General features: G+C 39.6%; 4 protein-coding genes across 4 annotated transcripts; 3 read left to right on the forward strand and 1 right to left on the reverse strand.

Annotated features, from left to right (window-relative positions):
• Positions 1-4: 4 nt before the first annotated feature.
• On the forward strand, positions 5-2,763 carry LOC5504977 (GSK3-beta interaction protein). The gene is made up of 2 exons (XM_001625798.3): positions 5-297; positions 1,943-2,763. Exons 1-2 carry the CDS (start codon positions 115-117, stop codon positions 2,123-2,125), a joined length of 366 nt encoding a protein of 121 aa, XP_001625848.1. The 5' UTR covers positions 5-114; the 3' UTR covers positions 2,126-2,763.
• Positions 2,764-3,967: 1,204 nt separating this feature from the next.
• Positions 3,968-6,468, forward strand: LOC5504983 (histamine H2 receptor). Its single transcript, XM_048722841.1, has one exon. It carries the CDS (start codon positions 4,562-4,564, stop codon positions 5,564-5,566), a length of 1,005 nt encoding a protein of 334 aa, XP_048578798.1. The 5' UTR covers positions 3,968-4,561; the 3' UTR covers positions 5,567-6,468.
• Positions 6,469-8,158: 1,690 nt separating this feature from the next.
• On the forward strand, positions 8,159-20,585 carry LOC116612560 (ankyrin repeat and SOCS box protein 3). The gene is made up of 7 exons (XM_032373368.2): positions 8,159-8,310; positions 9,210-9,334; positions 10,391-10,525; positions 18,620-18,672; positions 18,771-18,829; positions 19,450-19,590; positions 20,196-20,585. Exons 1-7 carry the CDS (start codon positions 8,260-8,262, stop codon positions 20,292-20,294), a joined length of 663 nt encoding a protein of 220 aa, XP_032229259.1. The 5' UTR covers positions 8,159-8,259; the 3' UTR covers positions 20,295-20,585.
• Positions 19,883-24,154, reverse strand: LOC116612559. The gene is made up of 4 exons (XM_048722834.1): positions 23,979-24,154; positions 23,271-23,585; positions 21,939-22,279; positions 19,883-21,111 (listed from the first exon to the last, which is right to left on the reverse strand). Exons 1-4 carry the CDS (start codon positions 24,043-24,045, stop codon positions 20,929-20,931), a joined length of 906 nt encoding a protein of 301 aa, XP_048578791.1. The 5' UTR covers positions 24,046-24,154; the 3' UTR covers positions 19,883-20,928.
• Positions 24,155-25,836: the final 1,682 nt, after the last annotated feature.

The raw sequence follows: 25,836 nt of genomic DNA on the forward strand, positions 1-25,836 counted from the left end.
GGTGGGCTCAAAATGATAAAATTCAAAATTGCATGATAAAAACTCATTTAGAGAAAGTGAAATCTATAAACCGGGGCTTAAAGAGCGTTTCTCGATTATCCCTCTAGCAACGAGATGGAAGAACAAGAGATAGACTTCAGAGACGAAGCTCAAGGGGTTATCAAAGACATCGCGTTTAGTGTTTCGCAGATTTCAGTATCAGAAAAGCTGCCTTCAAGTCGAGAGAGCGTGTTTTTGAACATCGAGACCAAGGAAAATATATGCTTCTGTGTTCAGCTGTGTATTCAGGGTTTTAGGGTAAGGTACAAGAGTCTGCAGATTCATATTTGATGTGAATGTGGTACTTTGTGTGATAAAATATTTAGCGAACTAAATTTGGATGTCAAATGTAGATGAGTTGTTTTTTACGTTAGTTGGTACTAAGTGAATGTTTTAACTGTTTATTTTGACAGTACTGTTACCATAATTATTTCCTCTTGCTCTCATTTATAAATCATCTCGTGGTACCGTCAATATTGCCCATAAAAGAAGATGTGAATTTAGACAACTTGTCGTTGTTGTCAAACAAAATCCTTGACAATTCTGGATACATAGCCTAATCGGGATCCAAACATGCAAGATTTGTTTATTGATATTTTTTTATATTAATTATGTAATTATCTATGTTTCTTACCTACGTTCTGTTTAAGTGGTGATTTTAAGAATATGTATATCTACATTTCCGAGTAAAACATTTTTTATTCATATATTTTATTTACATAGTTCCTTCTCACTTTCAATTGCATTTCTTTTCCCCTCAAACAAGATGAGTTAGCTTGAGAGAGTGTTCATTGGATATAGTTTTGCCTTTTAAGGATGTTTCTTGTTGCACACAATGGAGAAAAGTACATTCCCCTTGTCTTTGAACTTTGCATTTAGTGATTTACTTGCCTATATTTTGTAGAATTAATGTTCTTAGATTTCACCCTTTTTTCTATAATATGTACTTATGTTAGATTTATTGAGATATCGGAACCTCTTTAATCTTATAGGATTCTAGGTGATCTTTAAATCCTTTTAAAAGAGCTTTTAAGATAGATAACAAAGGCTAACATAATAATAGGAAGTCTGCGCCTTAAATTTCAATGAATATCAAGTGCTAGAAGACAGGTGCAAATCTTTCTTGTGGGTATAAGATAATGATCTCTAAGTTACGTCTGGTTTTGAAAGCGTTCGTTTTGAAAGCCCTCTAAGAAAATGATATTGCATAAGGGCTTGGCATGTTATTTATTTATTTATTTGTTTTTTTAAAGAACAAAGACTGACAAAATAAGTGAATAAATATATATAAATATAATATCCAACTCTATACCTGTGTATCGAGCACTCTTCTATGGACCCTACACCTCGCATGAAATAGAGGTTGCCCTGCAAGAAGTGATATGTATCACTGGTAATATGACTAGTGTTCAAACATGAATTACAGTCTGACCTTCATATAACAACCATATATTTTTTTAGCTTTATATTTTTAAATTTTTATTATAAGTATAAGAAAAACCTCAACATAACCTATATTTGAGAGCATTTACCTCCATAAAGCAACAACTTGCTTCAGACTAAAGTTTGGTCATAAACTTTGTCATCAGTTTACTTCTGGTCGATTATGTACCTATTTTTGATGATTGTTTTCAGAAAATGTGAAAAATATTCCAAAAAATCAGTGTATCTATTCATGTCTATTCATTCTACTAACTATGGTCTATTGGAAGTTTCTTTGAGGATGTCATTGATGATTTAGAGCAGATAGCCTGTTAAATAACAGGGATTCTAATAGATTCTTAAGCCCCTTTACTTCAGCCCTCTGGAAGTAAACTAATGACAATGCGGCTTTAAGTAGGTTACCACAGTAATAGCATTCCTGCAATTTCTTTTTTGGTAATTGCTTTTTTTTTTTCTACAGGTTGTTAGCAACACATTTGATTTCTGCTCATTTGATGAAAAGGACAGCATTACTCAGAACACGCCATTCTACGAGACCATATATGCCTTACTGGATACTATAAGTCCAGGCTACTCACAAATGTTTGGTAATGAATTGTCCAGGAAGTTATCAGAACTTCAACAAAAAACAAGCTCCCATTAGAAGCATGTTAAAATTCTGCCTAAAGTCCTGGCGTCCAATGGTGCTGATTATACATTTGATGATGCGAGGGCTAGACCTGGGATTGAAGGGGCGAGCACAGAGTGCATTTAATTTATTGTCTCTTTTAGCTATGTCTTTTTTTTTATGCTCACTATATAAAAAAAAGGATAAATTTTAGGCAACCAGGAAGGCATGACTTCATCTCAGCTAATAAATCTAGGCAATAAACCACAAGTAGGACAATGTTTTTTTATCTTTATTTTTATTTTTTTTTATTTTTTGTTTTGCTATTTTATTATACTAGTCTGTTGAACTGATTTGTGTGACCCACGTTTTCCAACAACAAAAATTAGAAGCAAATTGTTATAGTTACTTAATTCATTCCTTGGTTTGGGTCCTCCCACGCTTATGTAATGTCTAAATAATGCTCACACAAAGTCACCACATTTTAGACTCTTTTCTACTTTGCTTCAGAAGTTTGGGCTATTTTCTTCAAGAGGGGTTTTGCAACGCGCGCTACTTGAAATTGTCGCGCGCGTTGCAAGATCATGGCGGAAAATTGTCGAAACACAGGGAGTTGGAAGCCGATCATTTACCATAAAGTCAACGATACTAAATAAAATGACAAATAAAACGCCGTTTTATTGTGAAGCTCTATAAACTTAAACTGCTAGCCGTCTCTCCTTTGGCGGAAACCCCCGAAAGTCCCCAATTAGGTGCTACAATAGCCTGAGTGCCGAGTGCACCAGCCTATGGCGTTAGAATCCGCCATTGTATTTCAGCGTTTTCACACGACCTAGAGGGAAACCTGACCCTAGGAGCACCCACTGCGTATACTGTATTTTAACGGACTACTGACGCGCGCTCGCAGGCTACTAGAAACCCGGGAGTAATCAAATCGTACGGTACTGGACCTTACAAGGGCCAATCAGAGCGCGCTTTTATGGATATCGGACCCCGAAAAAATGAAGTTAACGTTATATCGATCCACTGTATTTACAGGGGGGTGGGGTGGACTCTCCAGAAAAGTAGACGGAGGGGGAGGGATTGTCACATAGGGTATAAATTGTCCAACTGCCATCTCTTAGGGTATAAAATGTGACCAACTGCTATTTCTAAGTGAATGTTTAACTTTTTTTCGATTCTGTTATATCTTAGGGTATAAAATTCGACTAATTGTTATTCCTAAGGGAATAGCAATTAGTCGCAATTTTTTTCGATTCTGCCATCTCTTAGAATTAAAAATTTCTCACTATCACCCCGTCTGTTTTTATCGGAGTCTCCCGGCCTGTATTGGTGCCAGACCCCAGGCTCTCCCTGCCCATTCTTCAATATTAAAATATTCATTTATTTATAGTCCCCAGCGGTCGGAGTCACACAACACTCCGTGGAGCGTTGTGAGACTCCGATCGCTGGGGGCTGCGAAGGAGACTAACTGACCTTTGGGAACGCTCGCAAAGACTGCTGTCATGCGATATACCGGAAGTTGCTATTTTCAAGTTAGAGAAACTCCAACTGAAATAAGACCCCCCCAAAGACATCATCATCATTGCATTATCTTGCCCATAAACAACTGCTGGCATTTTTCCACAGTTGTCGCCACGATGTCACGCACACACTCACGTATACCTTAGAATTGACTCGTTTATTATGAAATAGAAAAAACAGTTTTCAGTGCATTTGGTTTTCATATGCATGCGTGACAGAAGCCAGGTTGATCTTTAACCAATGTTCGTTAGCTGGTGTGTTTTTGTTTTGTGTGTGTGTTTTTTTTTTGAAGAAAGGTTTTCTGAATGAACGCGTCGTGAATGAATACATCGAAATATTGATGAAAAAATTATCCTTGACAACTTTTAATGGTTTTACAAAATAATTAATCCCTTATGAAAATACATTTTGACACATAGCAAACAGAGATAGGCGTTGATTGGCAGACCTTGGTTAATCAAAGGAGCTAAACTGTCAGCTGTTACTTATCAACATAAAGCGAGAAGCTGTCGTTGTGTCGTTTTGTTGTAGCAAACCAAGGAGAGCACGTTCACGTTTCAAGGTCAAGAGCGAAACTCATTGAGCAGTGTGCTACAAATTACTCACTGCTAAACAGTGTTGCGTTAGTTTGCGCTAATTTGAAACAACTGGCAACACTCGGAATTTCGTGTGACATAATATCTGAAGATATCAAGCAAAGTGACGGAATTTCAGCAAGACTTCAGAGTGAGAAACAAAGTCTTTATCTGTGGGTTTTGTTAACTCTGTTGGACGTTATCACATGCTGTAGTCCCATTGAGTATCATAAAGATCAAGCCGAAGTACAAAGTCGTTTGTCTGTCAGATCCATAAATAGACCAGGATAAAGGCTGCGGCACATTGACAACTCTTTAACCTTCAAAATAACGAAATTTTCGAGTAAACAACTCGGGATAGCGAAGAGTTCAGATGGCTTTCTTCTTTATAGATCACTGTGTCAACTCGACGATACCAGACTCCGCTGCGTTCACTGCCACAGGCATCCTGATACTACTCGCTCTCATTACAATTCCTGGCAATCTACTTGTCGTTCTTGCTGTCCTTTTGGATCCAAACAAAGACCTTCGCTCACCGTTCAATTACTTTATCGCTAATTTGGCCTTTGCTGATCTCGTCGTTGGCTTGGTAACAGAGCCTGTCGCTATTATACATCATTTTCAGATAGGACTTGGAGTGCTGGAAATTGGATCGTCAGTGATTCACATGTCATTCTTCATATCATGCACAGCGTCTGTTCTCAGCCTATCAGTGTTGACGTTAGATCGGTACATAGCTATCACGTCACCATTCAAGTACAAGACCAAATTGAATCCGGGACATGCCGCAATATTGTGCGCGATCGTTTGGACAATATCCATTGTGTTTCCATTCCTATACTTCCATATCGGCTACATCCAGTATGCTTTTGTATTTGTCAACACTGCAGTACTGATTACATTCATTGTTCTGTTATTTGCCTATATAAGAATTTACAAAATATTCCGCAAACAAGTTCGGGAGTGGGACGTACTCCATTCTGGAACTTCGGAAAACCGGAGGAAGAAGCAAGCTATCCGATACGAGCAAAAGCTCACGAAAACCTTCCTTATTATGCTAGCCATATTCGTTTGGTGTTATTTTACTGCTAGTGGCTTCATCTACCTTATCAACCTTTGCGAAGCTTGCAGCTGCCACGTCATCCACTGGTCACGTGACCTTCAATTCCTGTTTATCCTGTTAAGTTCTGGTTTAAACCCGTTTTTGTACTCCTGGCGGTTGAGGTCGTACAGAAGAGCCTTCGCGTGCTTAGTTTGCATGGGAAGAAAAAGGGAGTTGGCGAGAAAGGCCTCGTTCGAGCTCAGGAGCTTCAGGCGTTCTACTAGAGGTTCAAGTTTGAAAAAGGCGAACAGCACCAACTGTAATGCTAATTTGTAAATTTGATGGACCTACAACAGAATGCAGAAAGCGTAACTAGGATTGGCCGAGTGGGGTGCACTTGGAAAAGGGTAGTGGTTTGGCGCCAAGGGGAGAGGGGGAGGATGCGCGCGCCTCTTGTGCGCCCCCTGTCTAAGCGCTTTAGACTCGGTATTCAAATACAGGAATTAAATACAGTGGAACCTGGATTTTAGATCTTGTAAATTACAAATTACAGTCTTATAGAGAGTAACTGTATAGTCTTTCACAGAGTACAGTTAAAACATTAATATTTTGTAGAAGTTGATAATTAACTCGGCCTCGCTACAACAATATTTTCAATGGATTTTTCTTTATATCGTAAAATACCTCGATTTTACATACATTTTCTTTCCAAAAGGCATATCATCAAATCAAGGTTCTACTGTATGTGGGAAGACTAGCCACCGCCTATTGGCCTTCAAACTAAACCTGCGTCGTTTGGCGCCGAGGGGGGGTGGGAGGGGGTGCTCGCACATCCTGTCCCCCCCCCCCCCCCCCCTCCATCCTGCGTACAAGCCTTAGACTTTGAGCACCGGGAGTAAAATATTGAAGATGACATATCGCCTATTATCCTTAATTTGTAGTGTGTTACGGTAGCTCGGGATGAGTAGAGGGTGGGGGTATACCGTGACTTCGAATCGCTCTTTTCTTCTGTTCGCCAACAATAATTGTTGCTGTTGCAGTGTTTTTGTACGTTTTTGTGTCTACGTACTATTCACGCGTCTTCATTATCATAATCGATTGATTGAAAATGTCTGTATTTCAACCGCAACATCTTTTATTCGCATGCAATTAGCACATGAGAAAAGGATGTGCTAACTAGCGTAAGCCTTTCTATTTTCTAGTTTATTAATGAGATGAATAAAATTAGTGAAACTGAATACATGCTTTATATTTACTTTATCGAAATTGTTTGTTACTGACGAAAAGGCGTCACCACCTTGGAACGTTAGATCATTCCGCCTTCCCTACCCCCTACCCTTTGGGAGTCATGTGCAGGACCTGCTTACTCTGGGGGAGGGGGCATATCAAGAAAATTGAGTCCAAAATTTTCGTTTTTGGCAACCGCAGTCACTTCCATATAAGGAAACTAATAAATTCCTTATTTGGAAAATCTGCATGATTCTTGTATTTTTTAAGGCGTTCGTACCCCAGGGGCTTCGTAAACTTTATGACTTGTAACCAGAAAGAAAAACAGTTACTGTGACCATCTTTAGTTAGTTGAGAAGGTCCCTGAAAAGAAACTAAGTTTCCTCGGTACCAGACCCCCAAAACGACAACGTTTTCTTCATATGGCTGGGGTTGATGCGCGGGCAATTGTGCCTAGCTAGGGGTGGTGTACGAAAATGCTGCCGGAACGTTTCATAGCCTACACCTACTTGTAGGCTTTAGATGCTGTTTTCGGCGATAAAAACCCTCGAAATCGTAGTTTGTGGCCGCCGTCTTGGGCTCGAGTGACAAAAAATGAAAGGCGCCTAATGTTTTGTCACTCAAATCCAAGTTGGCGGACACGAACTACGGTTTCGGGATTTCGTGGGTTTTTATCGCCGGAAACAGCATCTAAAGCCCCTACAGGTAGTCTAGAATGTTCAAATCAAATGGTTTTCATTTTCTAAAATATAATATCCAGGACTGGCCGAAAGTCGCCTGGAATCTTTTCGACAAGGGCGGCCTTGTCATGGTCCTCCAATAAGCGAAATCACTTTGACTTTTGAGTGACACAAAGTAAAACGTCAAAATTAACATAGTGATGGCTGTAACCATTACGTTAGAGGGCCGTTAGAGAGCGATGGTTTAAATAAAATCTTTCTAAAATAAGCCATGACTAAATTGCTTTCTGTGATTGTGTTGCCGGCGTTGACAAAACCCGGATCAGAATATGGAGGTGACAAAAAGTTTTACAATGTTTCTGTTGAGATTATTCGTCTCATTGACACACGGTAAGGGGTCGATCGAGGTCAAAACAACGGTACTTTTTTTTTTTTTTTTGGGGGGGGGGGGCGAGACCCATCATTTTTTTCGATTTTCATAAAAATCGGGTTTTAAACTGCTGATCTCTCGCGGAATATTTGACGCATCCGTGATGAAAACCTACACTATCTACTATAACATGATCGTTTCATGTTAGTGTGTTTTTGATGGTAAGGCCAAGAAGCTTAGTAGAAGTCGTTTCCTGGATTTGTTTCCCGTCTTCTGTGACTGGGTTATACTGTTTCGGGGAGCGACAAAATCTAATGGTGAGCTCTTTAGTTTTGTCGAGGTTAAGTTGGAAGAAGGTTTTCCGCTGACCAGTTCGAAAGTGATCCACTCCTTCTTGTGCTTTACTTTGCTGCCCCTGTTTTGACCTCGATCGACCCCTTACATAGTCATTGAGACGAATAATCTCCACAGAAACATTGCGAAACTTTCTCTCATCTTCATATTCCGATCCGATCCGGGTTTAACAACGCCGTTATTTTGCCGCCAAAAGCTTTAGGGATTGCGCGCGAGTTTGCAACCGAAAAATCCACGTAAAATCTTTGGGTGAATTCTTAGCGCAATTTGCTCTTTCGACTTTGAGATTACTTTACTCAAATGTTGGATCAAGATCAAATAATAAAGCGAAGAGGGTGAGCTTCCTGTGTGTGATTTGTCTTTGAGCCCACAAGAAAATTTCAGCGGATATTTTCAAGATGGCGGATGGGGAACAGTTGACAACAGCGTCTGCTAATGGCGACGAAAAGGTAGTTTTCGTTTTGCAGGTTATAACTATGGCAAGTTTTCAGAATTTCCCGTTGAAAAGCAATTACTTACCAGCGCCTAGCACTGTTTCCAAAACAACATCTACTTCAATAGATATCGTCAAAAGGTTCTTTTTTTTGTTGTTCACTCACTACAGAAAAAAAAAATAATAAGCTTAAAACTTAGAAACGAGTAGAAAAAACGGTTTTATTTATTTCATGTCAAATTTCAAAACAGTCTTAAGTTCATGACTTGTATTTATGATGGACTCGAGGATTGATAAATATTGGATGATGCTGTATCATTCCAAATACAGTAAGTAACTTACTCTGTTTTCGGTTGTTGTTATTTGTTGCTAGGAAAACTGTGCCCTTGGACCACATTTTTTCTAAACAAGGAATCGTAGAATCCACTGAAATGACAGTGTTTTGGTTCTGTTTGAGTATTCATTTATCTCGATGTAGATGTTTACTAAAGCCAACCCAGTAGGAATATTCATTGTATTTCATTGCAAGCAAAAAAATGCTTTTTCAAGAATCAGTGCAGTCATTAAAGACAGATGTTAAAAAACCACTGAAGAAGGCAGAGTCCATCTCCAGTGTCTGCACTTGGCCACATAACCAAAAGGGGCATTAAAAAACTAACACTCTCTCATCCATGTTAACTGCGTGGCAGCACATTGCGCCTTATATAGCTGCGCGAATAAGACCCTGTGTAATGTAAATCCAGTGTAATTCAGCCTATGGCTGCAATTCTGGATAAAGTCGGCCCAGCTTTCCTTTCCTTTCAGTTATACAGTGTGACTTCAGAATTTATTAGCAATCTGAAATATGCTTTCATGAACTCCTATTCATTCAATCAAACTGTGACAACTTTCATCATCTCTTTTTTGTTTCCACAGGAAGTTAGCTACCTGCTAGAACATGGGGCAAACCCAAACAGCTATTCATCACAGGGGTTTCTTCCCCTCTCTATCGCTGCATTTTGGGGTTATAGTAATATTGTGAGGCTATTACTAAAGAATGGGTAAGATTGTTTTAAACCTTGTTGGATTCTGAGGAGATCATTTGTCGGGCTGCTTATTGATGTACGTACTACTGTACAGTAGTTAGGCTAAGCATTGTCAAACAGTAGAGAAAAATATTTATCTAGGGCTTTTTATGTATTTTATGGGAAATTCTCTATCTGTTTGTTTTCATTTATTGGCTGCATCATAATTGTGGTTGGGAGATTCCAACAGCAAGTAACCAGGCCTTCCTTCGTTTGAGTCATTAATATATACTTTTTCGAAGGAAAGACGAGTGGGGCTGTTTTATGGGACGTCTTTGACAGTTTATGTAAGAAATAAGGACTGACACAAAAACTCGTCATCACTGATTTGTTGAGCTCCAGTTTTAGTGGTTGTGTACCTGTTGCATCATGTACACTGCAGTGCCCTAACACTTATAGGGGCCAGGAAAGCCTGTGTCCCCCCCCCCCAGTTTTTCACATACCTTTCAACCTCCGAAAATCTCAACGCTTGAGAATTTTTGGGGGGAGGGGTGGGGTATATTCATTTTTTTGGGGGGAGGGGTAGGTTTAACCTTTCAGGCGTTTACCGTATAGAAAGCTCTCACTAACAGATCTCACGAGGATGTTAGATGAATTGCGCTACGCAAGGGAATTATTGTTTCAAATATTTTAATAGAAAATAGGCAAAATGACGATTTTCTATAGAATAATTTTTCGGAAGGGATGATCGCTAAAAAGTGTGAGATCTGGTGCTCAGCACGGGAGGGGTCCAAAATCTTGAGACTCCCACCTTATGCGGGAGAGTTGACAGGTATGTTTTCAGCCCTTCAGCATTCATGTGTGTAGTGTATGACATTCAATCAAAGCTGGAACTAGTGAAATATGTGGCCATAATCTAAATGTCTCCACTGCATTTTCATGTTAATGGTCGCAGTTATGTTAAAAAGTTCCAACAATTCTGTTACTGCTCTTGGATTGAAATGTACATGTAGAAATATTTTCTCTCTGTATACTCATGTTAGTGGTTACAGTAAATGTAACTAGAAGTATACAATGATCGGATTGCTCTAGGGCTGACGTCAATGGATGCAACAAAGGCACCAAGTGGACAGCACTACACTGTGCGTCGTTCCAAGGTCATGGCAAGGTTGTCATGGTGATAATGGAGTATAGTCCAGATCTCCACTTACAAGACAGCCTTGGAAGGTACGTTTTGCTGCATACAGTAGTAAACATCTTGGGATTCCTGTGGCATACAGTGCTACATGTCTTTGGGATTCCTGTGGCATACAGTGCTACATGTATTTGAGATTTCTGTGGCATACAGTGCTACATGTCTTTGGGATTGCTGTTGCATAAAGTACTGAAGGGATAGTGATGGTTAAATTTGAGACTTTTGTCATATTCAATTCTAAACTGGAAAAAAAACCTATTAAGTGGAAACATCTTAGGGTCCTGACCCCGTACGCAGTTCTGCTCAAGGTTAAACCAATCAGCTATCGAGCTATGATTTGGGGTTTGCACGGCGCAGATCTGCGCGGTTTGAGCCAATCAGACGTTATAGATCTCGGTGACATCAAGGAGGTGTTGACATACAATAACCAGACTACTCTGTATGGCATAAATATCTGGTTATTACATGTCAACAGGGGTAAAGCCTTTGTTAATTCTCAAACAAAAGGTAAAACAAAACCTCTGAAAGTCTGAACGAAAACACCTTCCTTTGACTAAATACAATAAGCTAAAATGGAGCGACATTATTTTCACAGGTCCTCTTTTATTATTATAGTTTCTAAAATTGATACTTTTTGTGTTTGATATGTGTATTATTTTTAGCTTACTTGAAGGGTGCTAATTTGGCGGGATTGTTTTGGCGCGTTAAGAACAGTGTTCTCAAATACTGGAACTTCCTTCGTGTATCTCCTCCTTAGAGTTAATCGATTAACTCCAATATAATGCCTTCCTTATTTTCGGAGTTTATGATATTTCTTTGAATACCTTGTATCCCAGAAGAGTCCTTGCGTTATTTTCCAATTTCAACTGGAAGCTTGGCAAGCCTTAATCGGCCACGGCGGACTTGTTACTTTGCTTTCGTTGTAAATGCGTATGCAACCATACAAATATCCATCTTTGGTCGCTTAATAGTAAACTCGGAATGATCAAGCCGGCTATAACGCGAGGCAACGCGAGTTGGAGTGCTTATCATTGCAAGTGGTCACAAGACAAAAAGCGCAGTCCTGCGCTTGCATTAGCCAATAATGATACAATTATTCACTTCCTTTAGCGCAGGACTGCTCATGTATCAGCGAATCCCGTATTTAGCGTGATATCGGAACCCACGTGAACTGCTACATAGCGCCTGGTTAATTAACCTGGTTAATCTACTCGGCTTAGTTTCGTATTTTAACTCAAACATATTGATTAAAAATAAACTTCTCACTACATCCAGAGTACTTTTCAATTATCTGTTAAGGACTCGCTTATTTTGAGAAATTTCGGGCTCGTTATGAAAGTAACGCGAAACGGCAAAACTTGAGCGCAGCCCTGCGCTCGCTTTAGCCAATAATGATACAATTATTCACTTCCTGTTGCGCAGGACTGCTCATGTATCAGCGAATCCCGTATTTAGCGTGATATTGGAACTCATGTGAACTTCTACCTAGCGCAGAGCAGCTTATGCCCTTGTACCTGCCACTTGGTTAATCTACTCTGCTTAGTTTCGTATTTTCAATCAAACATGTTGTTTAAAAGTAAACATGTCTATAGTTATGAAAGTGATGCGAAACGGGAAAACTTGTGAGTTAATTACGAGTTTCGCGCACGACTGCACCGTTTTGTGCTTATCTTTCAATATATTTTGTACTCCACTGTTAGCAAAGCGGCTGTTATCTTATCAAATCAAAAATAACATTAGTATGATCAAGCTGGCTATAACGTATAGCAATGCGAGTTGGAGTGCTTATCATTGCAAGTGGTCACAAGACACAAAGCGCAGTCCTGCTCTTGCATTAGCCAATAATGATACAATTATTCACTTCCTTTAGCGCAGGACTGCTCATGTATCAGCGAATCCCGTATTTAGCGTAACATCGGAACATATTGATTAAAAATAAACGTGTCACTATATCCAGAGTACTTCTCAATTATCTGTTAAGTACTCGCTTATTTTGAAAAATTTCGGGCTCGTTATGAAAGTAACGCGAAACGGCAAAACTTGAGCGCAGCCCTGCGCTCGCATTAGCCAATAAGGATACAATTATTCACTTCCTGTTGCGCAGGACTGCTCATGTATCAGCGAATCCCGTATTTAGCGTGATATCGGAACCCATGTGAACTGCTACCTAGCGCCTGGTTAATTAACCTGGTTAATCTACTCGGCTTAGTTTCGTATTTTAACTCAAACATATTGATTAAAAATAAACTTCTCACTACATCTTCTCAATAGACACTCAAGAGTAGGCTTTGAAAACAAACCGGAAACTGTGCGTTTTAAAGACGCAGGCTAGTCAATAGTGTGAAAGAATCTAATTTTCGGTACGAGAAACACATTATGGCGTTTGTAATTGGTTGTTAGAAGACGAGGTTGATAAAACTTTCTTATTCAAACATCAAAAGCAAGCTGTTATAAGTTGATTTACGTCTAGTTATGTGCTTTGGGAAAGCACCCGACTCCGGGACAGATGGAGCACCAAAGGTTGAGCTCTCTGTTGGTGGTCATATGATATGATTAACAAACTGCTATCTTGTATGCTAGGAGATAAGGCCCGAGCTAGGGAGCTTTGCTCTTTGCACACAAGCATTCCAAGCACCAGTCGAGCAAAAGAGCGCATCAATATAATTCTAGAGAAAAATCAAAAGATTTGAACAGATAATCTGTTTAAAAGAATTTAGCCTACTATCATCCTACAGTATCGTAGATTCATGCATAGGGACAGTCGGATATTACAGCTTGGTGTTACATTTTTTCAACTTGACAAAGTTAGCACGTGGGAGCCCCAGCACATATACCCGCGGCTATTTACTCAAGTTGTGGTTGCTTCGAAACATGATGGTATTTTTCGAGTTCACCTATATTACAGATTGTACGTTTCTGCGTTCGAAAAAGCACTTGCTACGTTTTGATTTGCTGTATAATCAGAATCTGTCAATATTTAATTGCAACAACAGCAAATTGTTTATCAATTCATTCCATACCCTGAGATCTTGTGTTACACGGCATCATGTGCAGCGTGAGCTAGAAGATCTTTTTATAATGAGAACAATACGGATGGGTCATTCTTGGAGGGAACCAATTGCAAAAAGAACGTGCAATCTGTAATATACGTAAGGGGTAACGATGGGTACCTTAAAATTTCGAAAATCTCGCAAAAATTTCGCAAAGTCTCGGAATCTCGGCGTTTTTACGGAAGTCTCGAAGTCTCGTTTTTCCCCACGACATTTTAGGATCTTGGAGCCTCTTTTTGTACCACGTTCTCGGAGTCTCTGTTAAACGCGATCTGTTTTATGTTGTTACTGCTAAGGGTTTCCCTCTTTTTCGAGTCTCGAGTCTTAAGCCTTTCCGCTCTAGCTATTCTTTTTCAACTAATGTTTATGACATACCTCGAGCAAGTTATCTGATGTCCGAACACAAGCTAGTAAAAGCTCGGACACGGATTCCGAAATTTGACTTAAAGTCTCGGGCTCGGATTCTAAAACGCGGTCTCGGCGCCTCGGCAAATCTCGAACTTACTCATCGCTACCCCTAAAAGGGGTCTCTAGAACGCGCCAACATCCCAGAACATCGGCTTTATTCTCAGAGCGTATTGTTCACTGTTTATTGGCAACAAAATGTCTAGTTCTCGGATAAACAACTACTTTTGGAAAATAGTAATCTGGCGGTGTTTAAAGTTTGCGAGGATATAATATTTTCACTGGCTTTCCATGCCTATATCTGTCTCTTGATCTCGTGCTTGCATGAATATCTAGACCGTTGCATTTTCGAACGCACTAATAGACATGCGATTGGTTTTATCCTAAGGGATAAATTACTTGACATTGTTATTTATACCCTGCTTATACTCAAGCTCACCAAACTATAGACAAAAATGCTCAATGAAATAAATTGTAGTCCACTACTTTGAATGTAAACCCAGGAAGGTGACGTGAATGTAGGAAATATTATGAACTTATACCCAAAATTAAGCAAACCAAAAGCACATAACTAGCTTTAAAGACGTAAATCAACTATAAATCAACTAATAACAGCTTGCTTTGATGTTTGAACAAGAAAAATTATATCATGTTCTTACAAGCAATTACAAGCGCCATGTGTTTCTTGTACCGAAAATTAGATTCTTCTACACTATTGACTAGCCTGCGTCTTTAAAACGCACACTTTCCGGTTTGTTCGGGCCTTATCTCCTAGCTTACAAGATGGCAGTTTTTTAATCATATCATATGACCACCAACAGAGAGCTCAACCTTTGGTGCTCCATCTGTCCCGGAGTCGGGTGCTTTCCTAAAGCACATAACTAGACGTAAATCAACTTATAACAGCTTGCTTTTGATGTTTGAATAAGAAAGTTGTATCAACCTCGTCTTCTAACAACCAATTACAAACGTCATAATGTGTTTCTCGTACCGAAAATTAGATTCTTTCACACTATTGACTAGCCTGCGTCTTTAAAACGCACAGTTTCCGGTTTGTTTTCAAAGCCTACTCTTGAGTGTCTATCGAGAAGTATAACGCATGGCTATGTCCGATCTCTGTGAAATGAACAAAACATTTTGCGTGCTTGACTTACAAAGTAAGAAAACGCCGATATATTGTTTAAAGGCTAGTCACTTTAGATACATAGTACACTAAAATTTTTACCGGCTTTCCATGCCTATGTAGCTTTGTAAATCGATCCTAGACACTCGTTGCGTCTGCAAACGCACTGATTGGGAATGTGATTGGCTTTTATTCGTTCTCCTTGCAATAAATGATGATGTTGTATACTATCTTCCTCTTTCACGTTTCGGTGAGATGTTTCAGTAGTTAGAGGTTTGCTTTATTAAAGGGGTTTTCCGTATGTGATTGCTTCGAAACACGATGGTATTTTTCGAGTTCACCTATATTACAGATTGCACGTTCTGCGTTCGAAAACGCACTTTGATTTGCTGTATAATCCGAATCTGTTGAAACAGTAAATTGTTTATCAATTCATTCCATACCCTGAGATCTCGTGTTACACGGCATCATGTGCAGCGTGAGCTAGAAGATTTCTCTCCTGCATCTTTTTATAATGAGAACAATACGAATGGGTCATTCTTGGATGAAACCGACGGCAAAAAGAACAATATTTGATTTGGATGCAGACAAATTTGGGCTGGATACAGCCGTGATCGAGCCAAGCCACGGGACTAAAAGGGCGCCAATTTCGTTTCGCGCCATCACAAGTCTTTGGTTCATTGAGATCAAGTATGATTAGTCCGACCTGGGAACACTAAAAATATCCACTTGGTGAATTGTTCACAGAAAGACATGACATATTTGGTATAGCGAAAAGAGATTCTGGGAGAGCTGTGCAAAGAAGAAAAAGGTCATTACTAGGGTAAGCCAATTCGAGTGTCCTTGGTGTTGGTTTTAGAAATAGCTTGTTTAATGACTTGTTAAAGTTCGAGTACTATACGTAGTTTTGAAGATGTAAGGCTACTCCTTTTATTTTCTAAAGTCATCTTCTCCATTTGATCTCTTCTGACCCCTAGTCCGCGTTAATTATCGTTATCACCGGCAATCTGCATCTGTTGACAGAAGGCTATTTGTATTGACCTTTTTGCGGGATAAGAATGATTCCGTGTGATTGGTCAAGTCGCGTCGAAGAACGCGGAATCACGAAGGCTCAAATTTCAAGATCATTTAATTGGCTGACTGGCGTTCTCCAGACGCGTTGAATTAAGGCTATTGAAGTGACGGTCTCTGATTGGTTGACCCGCGTTTTGAGGACGTGAAAACAACGCTCTCGCAAAAGTACACATTTAAATGGGAAAGTACATTTTTAAATGGGAAAGTGTTAGTGACACGTTTATTTTTAATCAATATGTTCCGATGTTATGCTAAATACGGGATTCGCTGATACATGAGCAGTCCTGCGCTAAAGGAAGTGAATAATTGTATCATTATTGGCTAATGCAAGAGCAGGACTGCGCTTTGTGTCTTGTGACCACTTGCAATGATAAGCACTCCAACTCGCGTTGCTATACGTTATAGCCAGCTTGATCATACTAATGTTATTTTTGATTTGATAAGATAACAGCCGCTTTGCTAACAGTGGAGTACAAAATATATTGAAAGATAAGCACAAAACGGTGCAGTCGTGCGCGAAACTCGTAATTAACTCACAAGTTTTCCCGTTTCGCATCACTTTCATAACTATAGACATGTTTACTTTTAAACAACATGTTTGATTGAAAATACGAAACTAAGCAGAGTAGATTAACCAAGTGGCAGGTACAAGGGCATAAGCTGCTCTGCGCTAGGTAGAAGTTCACATGGGTTCCGATATCACGCTAAATACGGGATTCGCTGATACATGAGCAGTCCTGCGCAACAGGAAGTGAATAATTGTATCATTATTGGCTAATGCGAGCGCAGGGCTGCGCTCAAGTTTTGCCGTTTCGCGTTACTTTCATAACGAGCCCGAAATTTCTCAAAATAAGCGAGTCCTTAACAGATAATTGAAAAGTACTCTGGATGTAGTGAGAAGTTTATTTTTAATCAATATGTTTGAGTTAAAATACGAAACTAAGCCGAGTAGATTAACCAGGTTAATTAACCAGGCGCTATGTAGCAGTTCACGTGGGTTCCGATATCACGCTAAATACGGGATTCGCTGATACATGAGCAGTCCTGCGCTAAAGGAAGTGAATAATTGTATCATTATTGGCTAATGCAAGCGCAGGACTGCGCTTTGTGTCTTGTGACCACTTGCAATGATAAGCACTCCAACTCGCGTTGCCTCGCGTTATAGCCGGCTTGATCATTCCGAGTTTACTATTAAGCGACCAAAGATGGATATTTGTATGGTTGCATACGCATTTACAACGAAAGCAAAGTAACAAGTCTGCCGTGGCCGATTAAGGCTTGCCAAGCTTCCAGTTGAAATTGGAAAATAACGCAAGGACTCTTCTGGGATACAAGGTATTCAAAGAAATATCATAAACTCCGAAAATAAGGAAGGCATTATATTGGAGTTAATCGATTAACTCTAAGGAGGAGATACACGAAGGAAGTTCCAGTATTTGAGAACACTGTTCTTAACGCGCCAAAACAATCCCGCCAAATTAGCACCCTTCAAGTAAGCTAAAAATAATACACATATCAAACACAAAAAGTATCAATTTGAGAAACTATAATAATAAAAGAGGACCTGTGAAAATTATGTCGCTCCTTTTTAGCTTATTGTATTTAGTCAAAGGAAGGTGTTTTCGTTCAGACTTTCAGAGGTTTTGTTTTACCTTTTGTTTGAGAATTAACAAAGGCTTTACCCCTGTTGACATGTAATAACCAGATATTTATGCCATACAGAGTAGTCTGGTTATTGTATGTCAACACCTCCTTGATGTCACCGAGATCTATAACCTCTGATTGGCTCAAACCGCGCAGATCTGCGCTGTGCAAACCCCAAATCATAGCTCGATAGCTGATTGGTTTAACCTTGAGCAGAACTGCGTACGGGGTCAGGACCCTAAGATGTTTCCACTTAATAGGTTTTTTTTTTCCAGTTTAGAATTGATCACACGGAATCTGAGCCCAAGCTTTTCCGGTCTTTAAAAGTTGAGGCCGAGCTTTTTAGGTATCTTGAAAATCTGATAAATTGCTCGTGGTATGACATATAAACATCAGTTAATGAAAGAATAAGTACATGTTAAAGTTCCTGTTTAGAGCGGAAAGGCTCAAGACTCCAGACTCAAAAAAGAAGGGAAAACCCATAGCATGGTAAAAATATAAAAAAGATCACGTTTAACAAAATCAGAGGCACCGATACCGCTGTAGTAAAAAAAAATAGGCTTCAAGAACCCTAAAATTTAGGGGGAAAAAATGAGATTCCAAGACTACCCATTGTTACCCTTACTGAATATCTTTGGATATGTCTGTAGCATAAAAGAGTGAATATTTTGCGATACAGCTATTTAAAATAGATAGGAAAAAAATAACCAACTCTCCATAAAACATTCTATGCTCAAATTCCTACTGACCAGGCTTACCTGTCATAATAATTCCAATCCCCCACCCCTTCTCCCTGGGGTAACATACTGAAACTCATCTCTTTCAAACAGAACACCAATTGACTTTGCATCTGCTTTGGACAACATCTGGCCTTTCTTTGCAGGTATTTTGCAAAACCAAAAATATCGATTTCAGTAGGAATTGCAAAACTATCTGGTGCTGATATCTATTAAGTGTTTTTTGTCCCTTTTTTGGTTATAGCTGCTGGTTGTCAAAGAACATCAAAAACTGAGCTTGTCAGACTGGACATTGTCAAAAAGGTATGGATTATCCTTTTATTGTTTATAAATTTTATATCTGTGTCAGCTGTGGACCTTTTTTTGTTTTGCCTTTAGAACCTCAACTTTATTTACTGTATATTCAAGATATTTGTGCAGGAGAAATTAAGTTATTGTCAAATCGAGATTATTGCTCCAAGTTTCCCTAACCCCCGGGGTATCCTCCTTCACATGTGAACTAAGCTGTGTAGATCAAAGCCGAAGTAAAAGAACTAGTGGTATCCCCCTTATGTGAACACCCCCTAAGTCGGGCCCATACCCAGGGGGTGGGTGCAGGGAGTGCGAACGCACCCCCCACAACGATCGAAGGTCCACGTTCGGTTCCCAATAGACGTGCTATTTGTAGACAAAATTATAAAGCATGAGCTAGATGACTCTGGTATGTCACCAAGACTTTCTTGTAGCCAAATCCAACAATAAACGTCCCTTGGAGATACTACAAAGGCATAAAAATGTCCCTTTTTGTTCTTTCAGGGGTGGTCAGATTTTAATCAGAGAACTCCCTCCTCCTCCCCCCCCCCCCCCCCCCCCCCGAAGAAAAATCCAGGGTACAGGGGGCCCGTAAGTGGACACCTATCATATGATGATCTATGTATTAATAGGTGTCAGCCAGAGAGGAGCAGATCCCTGTATCAGACAAGGCATACTTCTCAAGACCAGGATCTGCCTATGTTATCCAGACCCAATCTCTTTATGGATCTGGTCGAACAGGAGTATCTAGACCATCTATCCAAGAGCAGAAGGTTTGTACAGTAGAAAGCATGTCTACCTCATGTTTCATTTATGTACACCTCAAAAAATGTTGCACTTGGGAATCATATGGTGTACCTCGCAGTGCTTCATGGAAAAGTAGGAATCAATGAATTCTAGTCACAGAAAGCCATTTTTAAAATGTTTATGGGAACATGATCCAGTTTTCTAAACCTGGATTGGTTTTTATTTCGAACTTATTTGCCCATTTATTGGTACCAAACCCATGAAACACTGTAAACACATGTTCTCTGGTTACAACCATATTTGAAATAAGTTCATCTCTCTGCAATAACATGCTTTATCAGATGCATATGCAATGAAATCTTCTTGCAAAAAATACTACAAACTGTTTCAAATATATCCAATCAGCTACACCCTGAATTTTATATCCATGAAAAATTTATTTTATTGCTTCACATATTCTCAACTTTGCTGGATATCTCCTTCTAGCTCATAGTGTTTTTGAAATTTGATCTGACATTCCATTCAAATGATATAGCTCTTCTTATCCCCCCCCCCCCCCCCTGGCTACAGGTCTGTGCTTATCAGCTTGCCAATCCCTTAAAATAAAATGCTTTGACATTTTAAACCATAGGAGCAGTTTGCCCTGAGCACAGGGGACGTTTTGACTGAGGGAGACTCCCCTAGGGGAGCCAGCCGTGATAGCCCAACATTCAATGTTTGGAGAAACTAGATTTTTATCAGTTATCCCTGTTTTTCTGAAACCAAGGTCGAGAGACCTTTGTCGTTTCATAAGCAAAGGCTTCATTTATAATTCATAATTATAGTTTTACATTTAATGATAAATTTTTATATTCCAGGAATGTGTAGATAAATATTGTTCTGGAACCATTTTCGAAATTCCATTTTCCAAGAGTGCTATTCATGTATTTAAATGTAAATTTTTGGTATTTTTATGTACATAGATATTTTTTTATCTTTTTGTATAAATGACTTGAAATAAATGCTATAATTTTGCCTATAAGCTACGGCGTTGACCTTTCAATGTATAAGCCACGCATGCGCAGCTCAAGGTTCCAACAATGAGGCAATCAAAACTACATACTATTGATGTACAAAGGGCGATCTGTGATTGTCTTTTTTTCTGTCTTACCGCTTTTTTGCAGCCTCACCACAGGAAGCCCATCGTAGGCTTATTGCGTAAATGGGAATATCCTTCTGTTGCCCGTCCTTTTCAAAAGCTGTAGGTTGATGAATTACTTCGAATGTGTTGTGTAGCTTGCTCCTTTCAGTACAAATCGAGAAGGAGTGAACTTCGTGTCGTTTACCCGCCTTTTTGGTCCTTCGCCACAGGAAGCCCATTAGGACTAATCGTGTAAAGCGAGGGGTGAGTACTCCTCCGGATGTCCCTCGGTCTTTTCCCGCCTTTTTCGTAGCTTCGCCGCAATGACGGCCATGCCGCTAAGCACGCACGCCATCAGACATGTTGCTATGGCAGCGGAAATGATGCTGAAGCGAGCTTTTCTCAATTCGCGCTGCCTACGCGCCTCCTGGAAAAGTGCAACTATAATGTAAGGTCGCAGCTACACCACAGTTCCGTTATAATCATATAGGAGAAAATGGCTTCTGGCTTTAGTAAACTCTAATGGAATGATTAGACTGCTACTGCCAGGATCATATCAACTTTCTGTAACAGGCCCGGGGTTCGGACGAACCCACCCACCCAGCTTGAAGGTCCGCTCAGAACAAATAAAAATATATAACAGTTGGCTGGAGATATAGCGTGCACATCAATATATCTTTAAATTGACTATAAAAATATTGTTTTATAATAATTATCTTTATTATTATCGATGTCATTTTAAATACAAGATTGATTACCTAATGTTATAAGGCGAGGAAAGGGGTATACTGGAAATTTGGTCCACTGAAATGTAAAAACGAACCACCTCGCTCAAAATCCTGGCTACGGGTCTGTGTAACCCGTTAAAAGAGAGTAACGTAATAGGTGACTTAGGCTTAGAGACTACGTGTCTTTTAGGATGACAAACAAGCGCACAGGCTTTTAGCTGAAAATTGACAGCGACTTAATTAGCGCTTATGGATAAAACAATATTTTTTTCTTTCAAATAGGGTTTATTGTTGTCATTATTTTCATTTTATTTTTACCTCTTTTTTTGCGTGACGGGCGCAGTCAATTCTGAGTTTAATTTGGCTTGAATTTGCCACCACAAAAGTTATGTGATCTCTCATCGCAAATCCCCTATTAAAGTTAAGTATAGGGATAATGTTCACTCTTTTGTTGCTCTCTTACGGATTTGTGAAAATGTGGGAAACAACTACGTTAAATGCAATATAGTTACTAGACCGAACATACCTTAATATTGTCTGTGATCATTGCTTTGGGTTTCTTGTTCACTTCTTCCAGCTTGACAACTGTGTTTGCCTTCGGCACAGAAGCTATTCGCTCCCCGCCCCCGAGCACTGGTCCCAAAATAACTGTTTTCCTAGAAGTCGCTATATTCTTGTCAATAATCGTCTTCTTAGAATTCGCTTTATTCTTGTCAATAATTGTTTTCTTAGAAGTGGCTGTATTTTTGTCCATAAATTTCTTCTTAGTAGAAACTTTATTATTTCCGAATTTCCTTGCGCTTACTGTGTTTTGCTTGAATGACGCTCTACTGTGTTCAATTGTAAAGTTTGTGGCGGTTTTTGTTCCTAAAATACATTTTTAATAATATGTTAATAATTTTTCCCTGAAATATTGTTCAAAAATTGGTGACCAACTTCAGGGTTAGCTTCATTAATACATATTTACTGTATTCTCCAAGGACGAAGGCACGTCGGTATCGTAATATCGGGGTGATTGTTCAACCTTGACTTACACACTCCACCCTTTCCTGAAGGCATGATAATAGCGGTGGAGATGACCATGGTAATCACGAGGGGAATGATGATTCCTGTATTATGATTATGAGTATCATGATGTTGATATATCATAAACATCGTGACGGTGACTGGCGGTGGTTGTGGTAATGGTGATGGTGATAATGATGGTGATGCTGGTGGTGGTGGTAATGGTGATGATGATAATGATGGTGATGCTGGTGGTGGTGGTAATGGTGATGATGATAATGATGGTGATGCTGGTGGTGGTGGTAATGGTGATGGTGATAATGATGGTGATAAGGATGGTAATAATGATGGTGATAATGATGGTGATGCTGGTGGTGGTGGTAATGGTGATGATGATAATGATGGTGATGCTGGTGGTGGTGGTAATGGTGATGATGATAATGATGGTGATGCTGGTGGTGGTGGTAATGGTAATGGTGATAATGATGGTGATAAGGATGGTAATAATGATGGTGATAATGATGGTGATGCTGGTGGTTGTGGTAATGGTGATTATGACGGTGATGGTGATAATGATGGTGTTAGTGACGGGGTTGTGATGGTGAAGGTGATGTTGATAATGATGATGACGGTTGACATTGTATAAGATTATGTCTATTACCTGCCGTGTCATGTGGACGACATTGTACAAGATTATGTCAATTACCTGACATTTTACAAGATTATGTCTATAACATGGATTATGTCTATTACATGTGATGGTTACGGTGACGGTTGACATTGTACAAAATTATGTCTATTACATGTGATGGTTACGGTGACGGTTGACATTGTACAAGATTATGTCTATTACCTGTCATATCATGTGCTATTCTTCTGACAAACGCGACCAGGGGATGCCACTTGTTGTTTCGCGCAGGCGCAACGACGCAGTGCTCCTGTGTCCTGCACTTGACCGCGTAACAATTCCGATCAGCAAGGAACGCAGCCTCGCAATCATCCCGCTCACAACATAGAAGCATGCAAACATCCATGTCAGCGACCTTCCCCAACTTTTTAAAGTCCCCGGATTGAGTTCCGTGGATAAAGGTGACATCATGCCTTTTTCTACCCGGCATGCAATTTAGCTGATGCGTTTGGGAGATGAATTCTGGCGTCCAGTCATCCGCTTAGGGAAAAAGGCGATAATGGAGTTAGTTTGAATTTGAATTGTTTTGGAATTTGCTAGGATCTGGAATTGCAAAATGCAAATTCCAACAGAGGCTATACCAGAAATTAATTTGCAAGGCGTAATAAGCACTTATCGCCTAAGAAGGGGGAGTCACTTTTCTCGTTTTCAGGGGGGGTTAACGTGGAATGACCCTATAAGGTAAGACATTTCAAATAAAACGAATTTAAGGTTTCGATGACTTTTGCTTTTAATAATAAAATCTTCAATAAACTTTTAAGAAAGTAGCATTAGCGATTAAAGCATTCAGTAGCTCTATCACCAAAGTTTTTCACAATGATTCTAGAATGTTCTTAGTGGCATGGGAAATGATAGCGCCTGCTCTTTACTTGCCTTTTGTCAGCGATATCCATAAAATCCAAACCACTACAACTCCACACAGCGCTCGTTTCTTTACCATCCTGATAACTCGTGCTTTCTTTTCACATTTCTATGTCTATGAAAGAAGTCAAACACGCTAGAATCTTCCCAATATATTTCTGTTGATCGTTTATATGACCCGCGCGCGCAACCAGTAGAATGTAATCAATAATTCATGGTCCGCTTCAAGTGGAAACAACCAACTCTATTTTGTTTTTTCGAAAGTGTTTATAAAAAGCCTTGAATATTAGATTATTTATCTAACCAGCTAACAGATTTTACAAAACGGTTTTCGCTGTAGATATGGATGTTTTTTTTTTTTTTCAAAATGCTTGACTAATTAATTGGAAGCAAGATAATTACGACTTATTTACGGTGCACGCCCGAATTGGTTGAAGAGGTGCCTTATTTTTAAACTGAGTTTATGGGAAATAGAAAAATGGCCTAAAAAAACTATTGGTCAGCAAAAAATAGAGGTAATTATGAATATATTATTTCAATACCTGTGCATAAGAGTGTTTGTGTTTAAAAGTCGTGTTAACTGGAATTTTTTTAAGGAATACTTTTAACTAAAAGAGTTATAGGAAATTTTAAGAGAGAACATGCTCACCTTATTTAAAATTGCTTACTCTGTTTTTATCATTATTTTCCTCATAGCCCTTGTTGCTTGCTAAAATATGTATATTGGGCGTAGCAAGCCGCAAGATCAACAATCCTTACCCCTCCCCTAGGCGCAGGGTTACGTCGTGTTCTATCCAGAGTAACGTAAAAAAAAAACGAGAAGCGCTGTTATTTTATGCCGGAAAATAGGATTTGGGTAACCAGGGGGGAACTGAGCTGCTGCGGAAATGGGGATTGTTGTAAACAGCAGCCGTAAAAATTGGATTGGGGAACAGAACGGAATGGGCGAAGAAAAGGGAATCGTACACTTCCATTCAATACCCTGTGTATCACGTGACCACGTTAGTGCCTAGGGCATCGCGGTCGCAAAGCGCTGGAGGAGGGTAAGGCACGATGCCGCCGTTTTGGATTATATGGCGGCGGTATCTGCGAGCTTCGGGTCTTCGTGCAGGAAAATCTATCAAAGTCTACAGGTAGGTAGCGTACCTGTAGGCTTTGATAGTTTTTCCGGTACAGTACTGTACCGAAACCCCGAAAACACGGAGTTCGCATAACATGGCCGCCAGCTTGGATAATGCGCTCCGCAGGGGGAGGGGGAAGAAATCCTCCCCATGTTTTCGGGATTTTCGTGCCGGAAAAACTATCAAAGCCTACAGGAAGGCTACAATGCATTAAGCCAGCCCAGGCAATAGTTTAGAAGCTTGTTCAGAGGTGAAACTTGTGGATGTAGTGTAGCGTTTTTTGTAAAATGTTGCCAAAAAATTGCCTTAAACTTAGAAAACATCTCGGTTCAGTCTTATTAATTTCCGATTCACGGATAAGGAATGTTTTTCTAACAAAGAAATGAGAACATTTCCCCTACTAGAGAATAGTGGTAGGGGAATGGTTCTCATTATTATGTTAGAAAAACACCCCCAATCCTTGAATCGAAAATTAATAAGAAAAATAAGATTAATTAACAAGATTTACCTCTAAACAAGCTTCTAAACCAGTACCTGGGGCTCGTTTCTCGAAACACCCGAGAATTCCCGGGTCCGAAAACGTTTTATTTTATTTCTTAAAGTTGAAAAGCTGGTAATCCTAAAAATTTATGGCATCTAAATGTGTTGAAATATCGTCGAAAATCGTATTTTACCACAAAGATTCATGTGAAGGATGGTTCTTTTTATAGATTTTGATCTTTCCCTAACTTCTCGGGCCCGGAATTCAC

Source organism: Nematostella vectensis, chromosome 15 (assembly GCF_932526225.1).
Source record: "Nematostella vectensis chromosome 15, jaNemVect1.1, whole genome shotgun sequence".
Lineage (NCBI taxonomy): Eukaryota > Metazoa > Cnidaria > Anthozoa > Actiniaria > Edwardsiidae > Nematostella > Nematostella vectensis.

Excerpts from the sequence above, each read along its gene's own strand:
- LOC5504977 (XM_001625798.3), top strand. The coding sequence starts at position 115 with ATGGAAGAACAAGAGATAGACTTCAGAGACGAAGCTCAAGGGGTTATC. Across the intron at positions 298-1,942 it reads TGTGTATTCAGGGTTTTAGG|GTTGTTAGCAACACATTTGA; the intron begins GTAAGGTACAAG and ends TTTTTTCTACAG.
- LOC5504983 (XM_048722841.1), top strand. The coding sequence starts at position 4,562 with ATGGCTTTCTTCTTTATAGATCACTGTGTCAACTCGACGATACCAGAC.
- LOC116612560 (XM_032373368.2), top strand. The coding sequence starts at position 8,260 with ATGGCGGATGGGGAACAGTTGACAACAGCGTCTGCTAATGGCGACGAA. Across the intron at positions 9,335-10,390 it reads AGGCTATTACTAAAGAATGG|GGCTGACGTCAATGGATGCA; the intron begins GTAAGATTGTTT and ends GGATTGCTCTAG. Across the intron at positions 18,830-19,449 it reads GACTGGACATTGTCAAAAAG|GTGTCAGCCAGAGAGGAGCA; the intron begins GTATGGATTATC and ends ATGTATTAATAG.
- LOC116612559 (XM_048722834.1), bottom strand. The coding sequence starts at position 24,045 with ATGGTAAAGAAACGAGCGCTGTGTGGAGTTGTAGTGGTTTGGATTTTA. Across the intron at positions 22,280-23,270 it reads AATAGCACATGATATGACAG|GAACAAAAACCGCCACAAAC; the intron begins GTAATAGACATA and ends AATGTATTTTAG. Across the intron at positions 21,112-21,938 it reads TGATCACAGACAATATTAAG|GAGGCGCGTAGGCAGCGCGA; the intron begins GTATGTTCGGTC and ends GCACTTTTCCAG.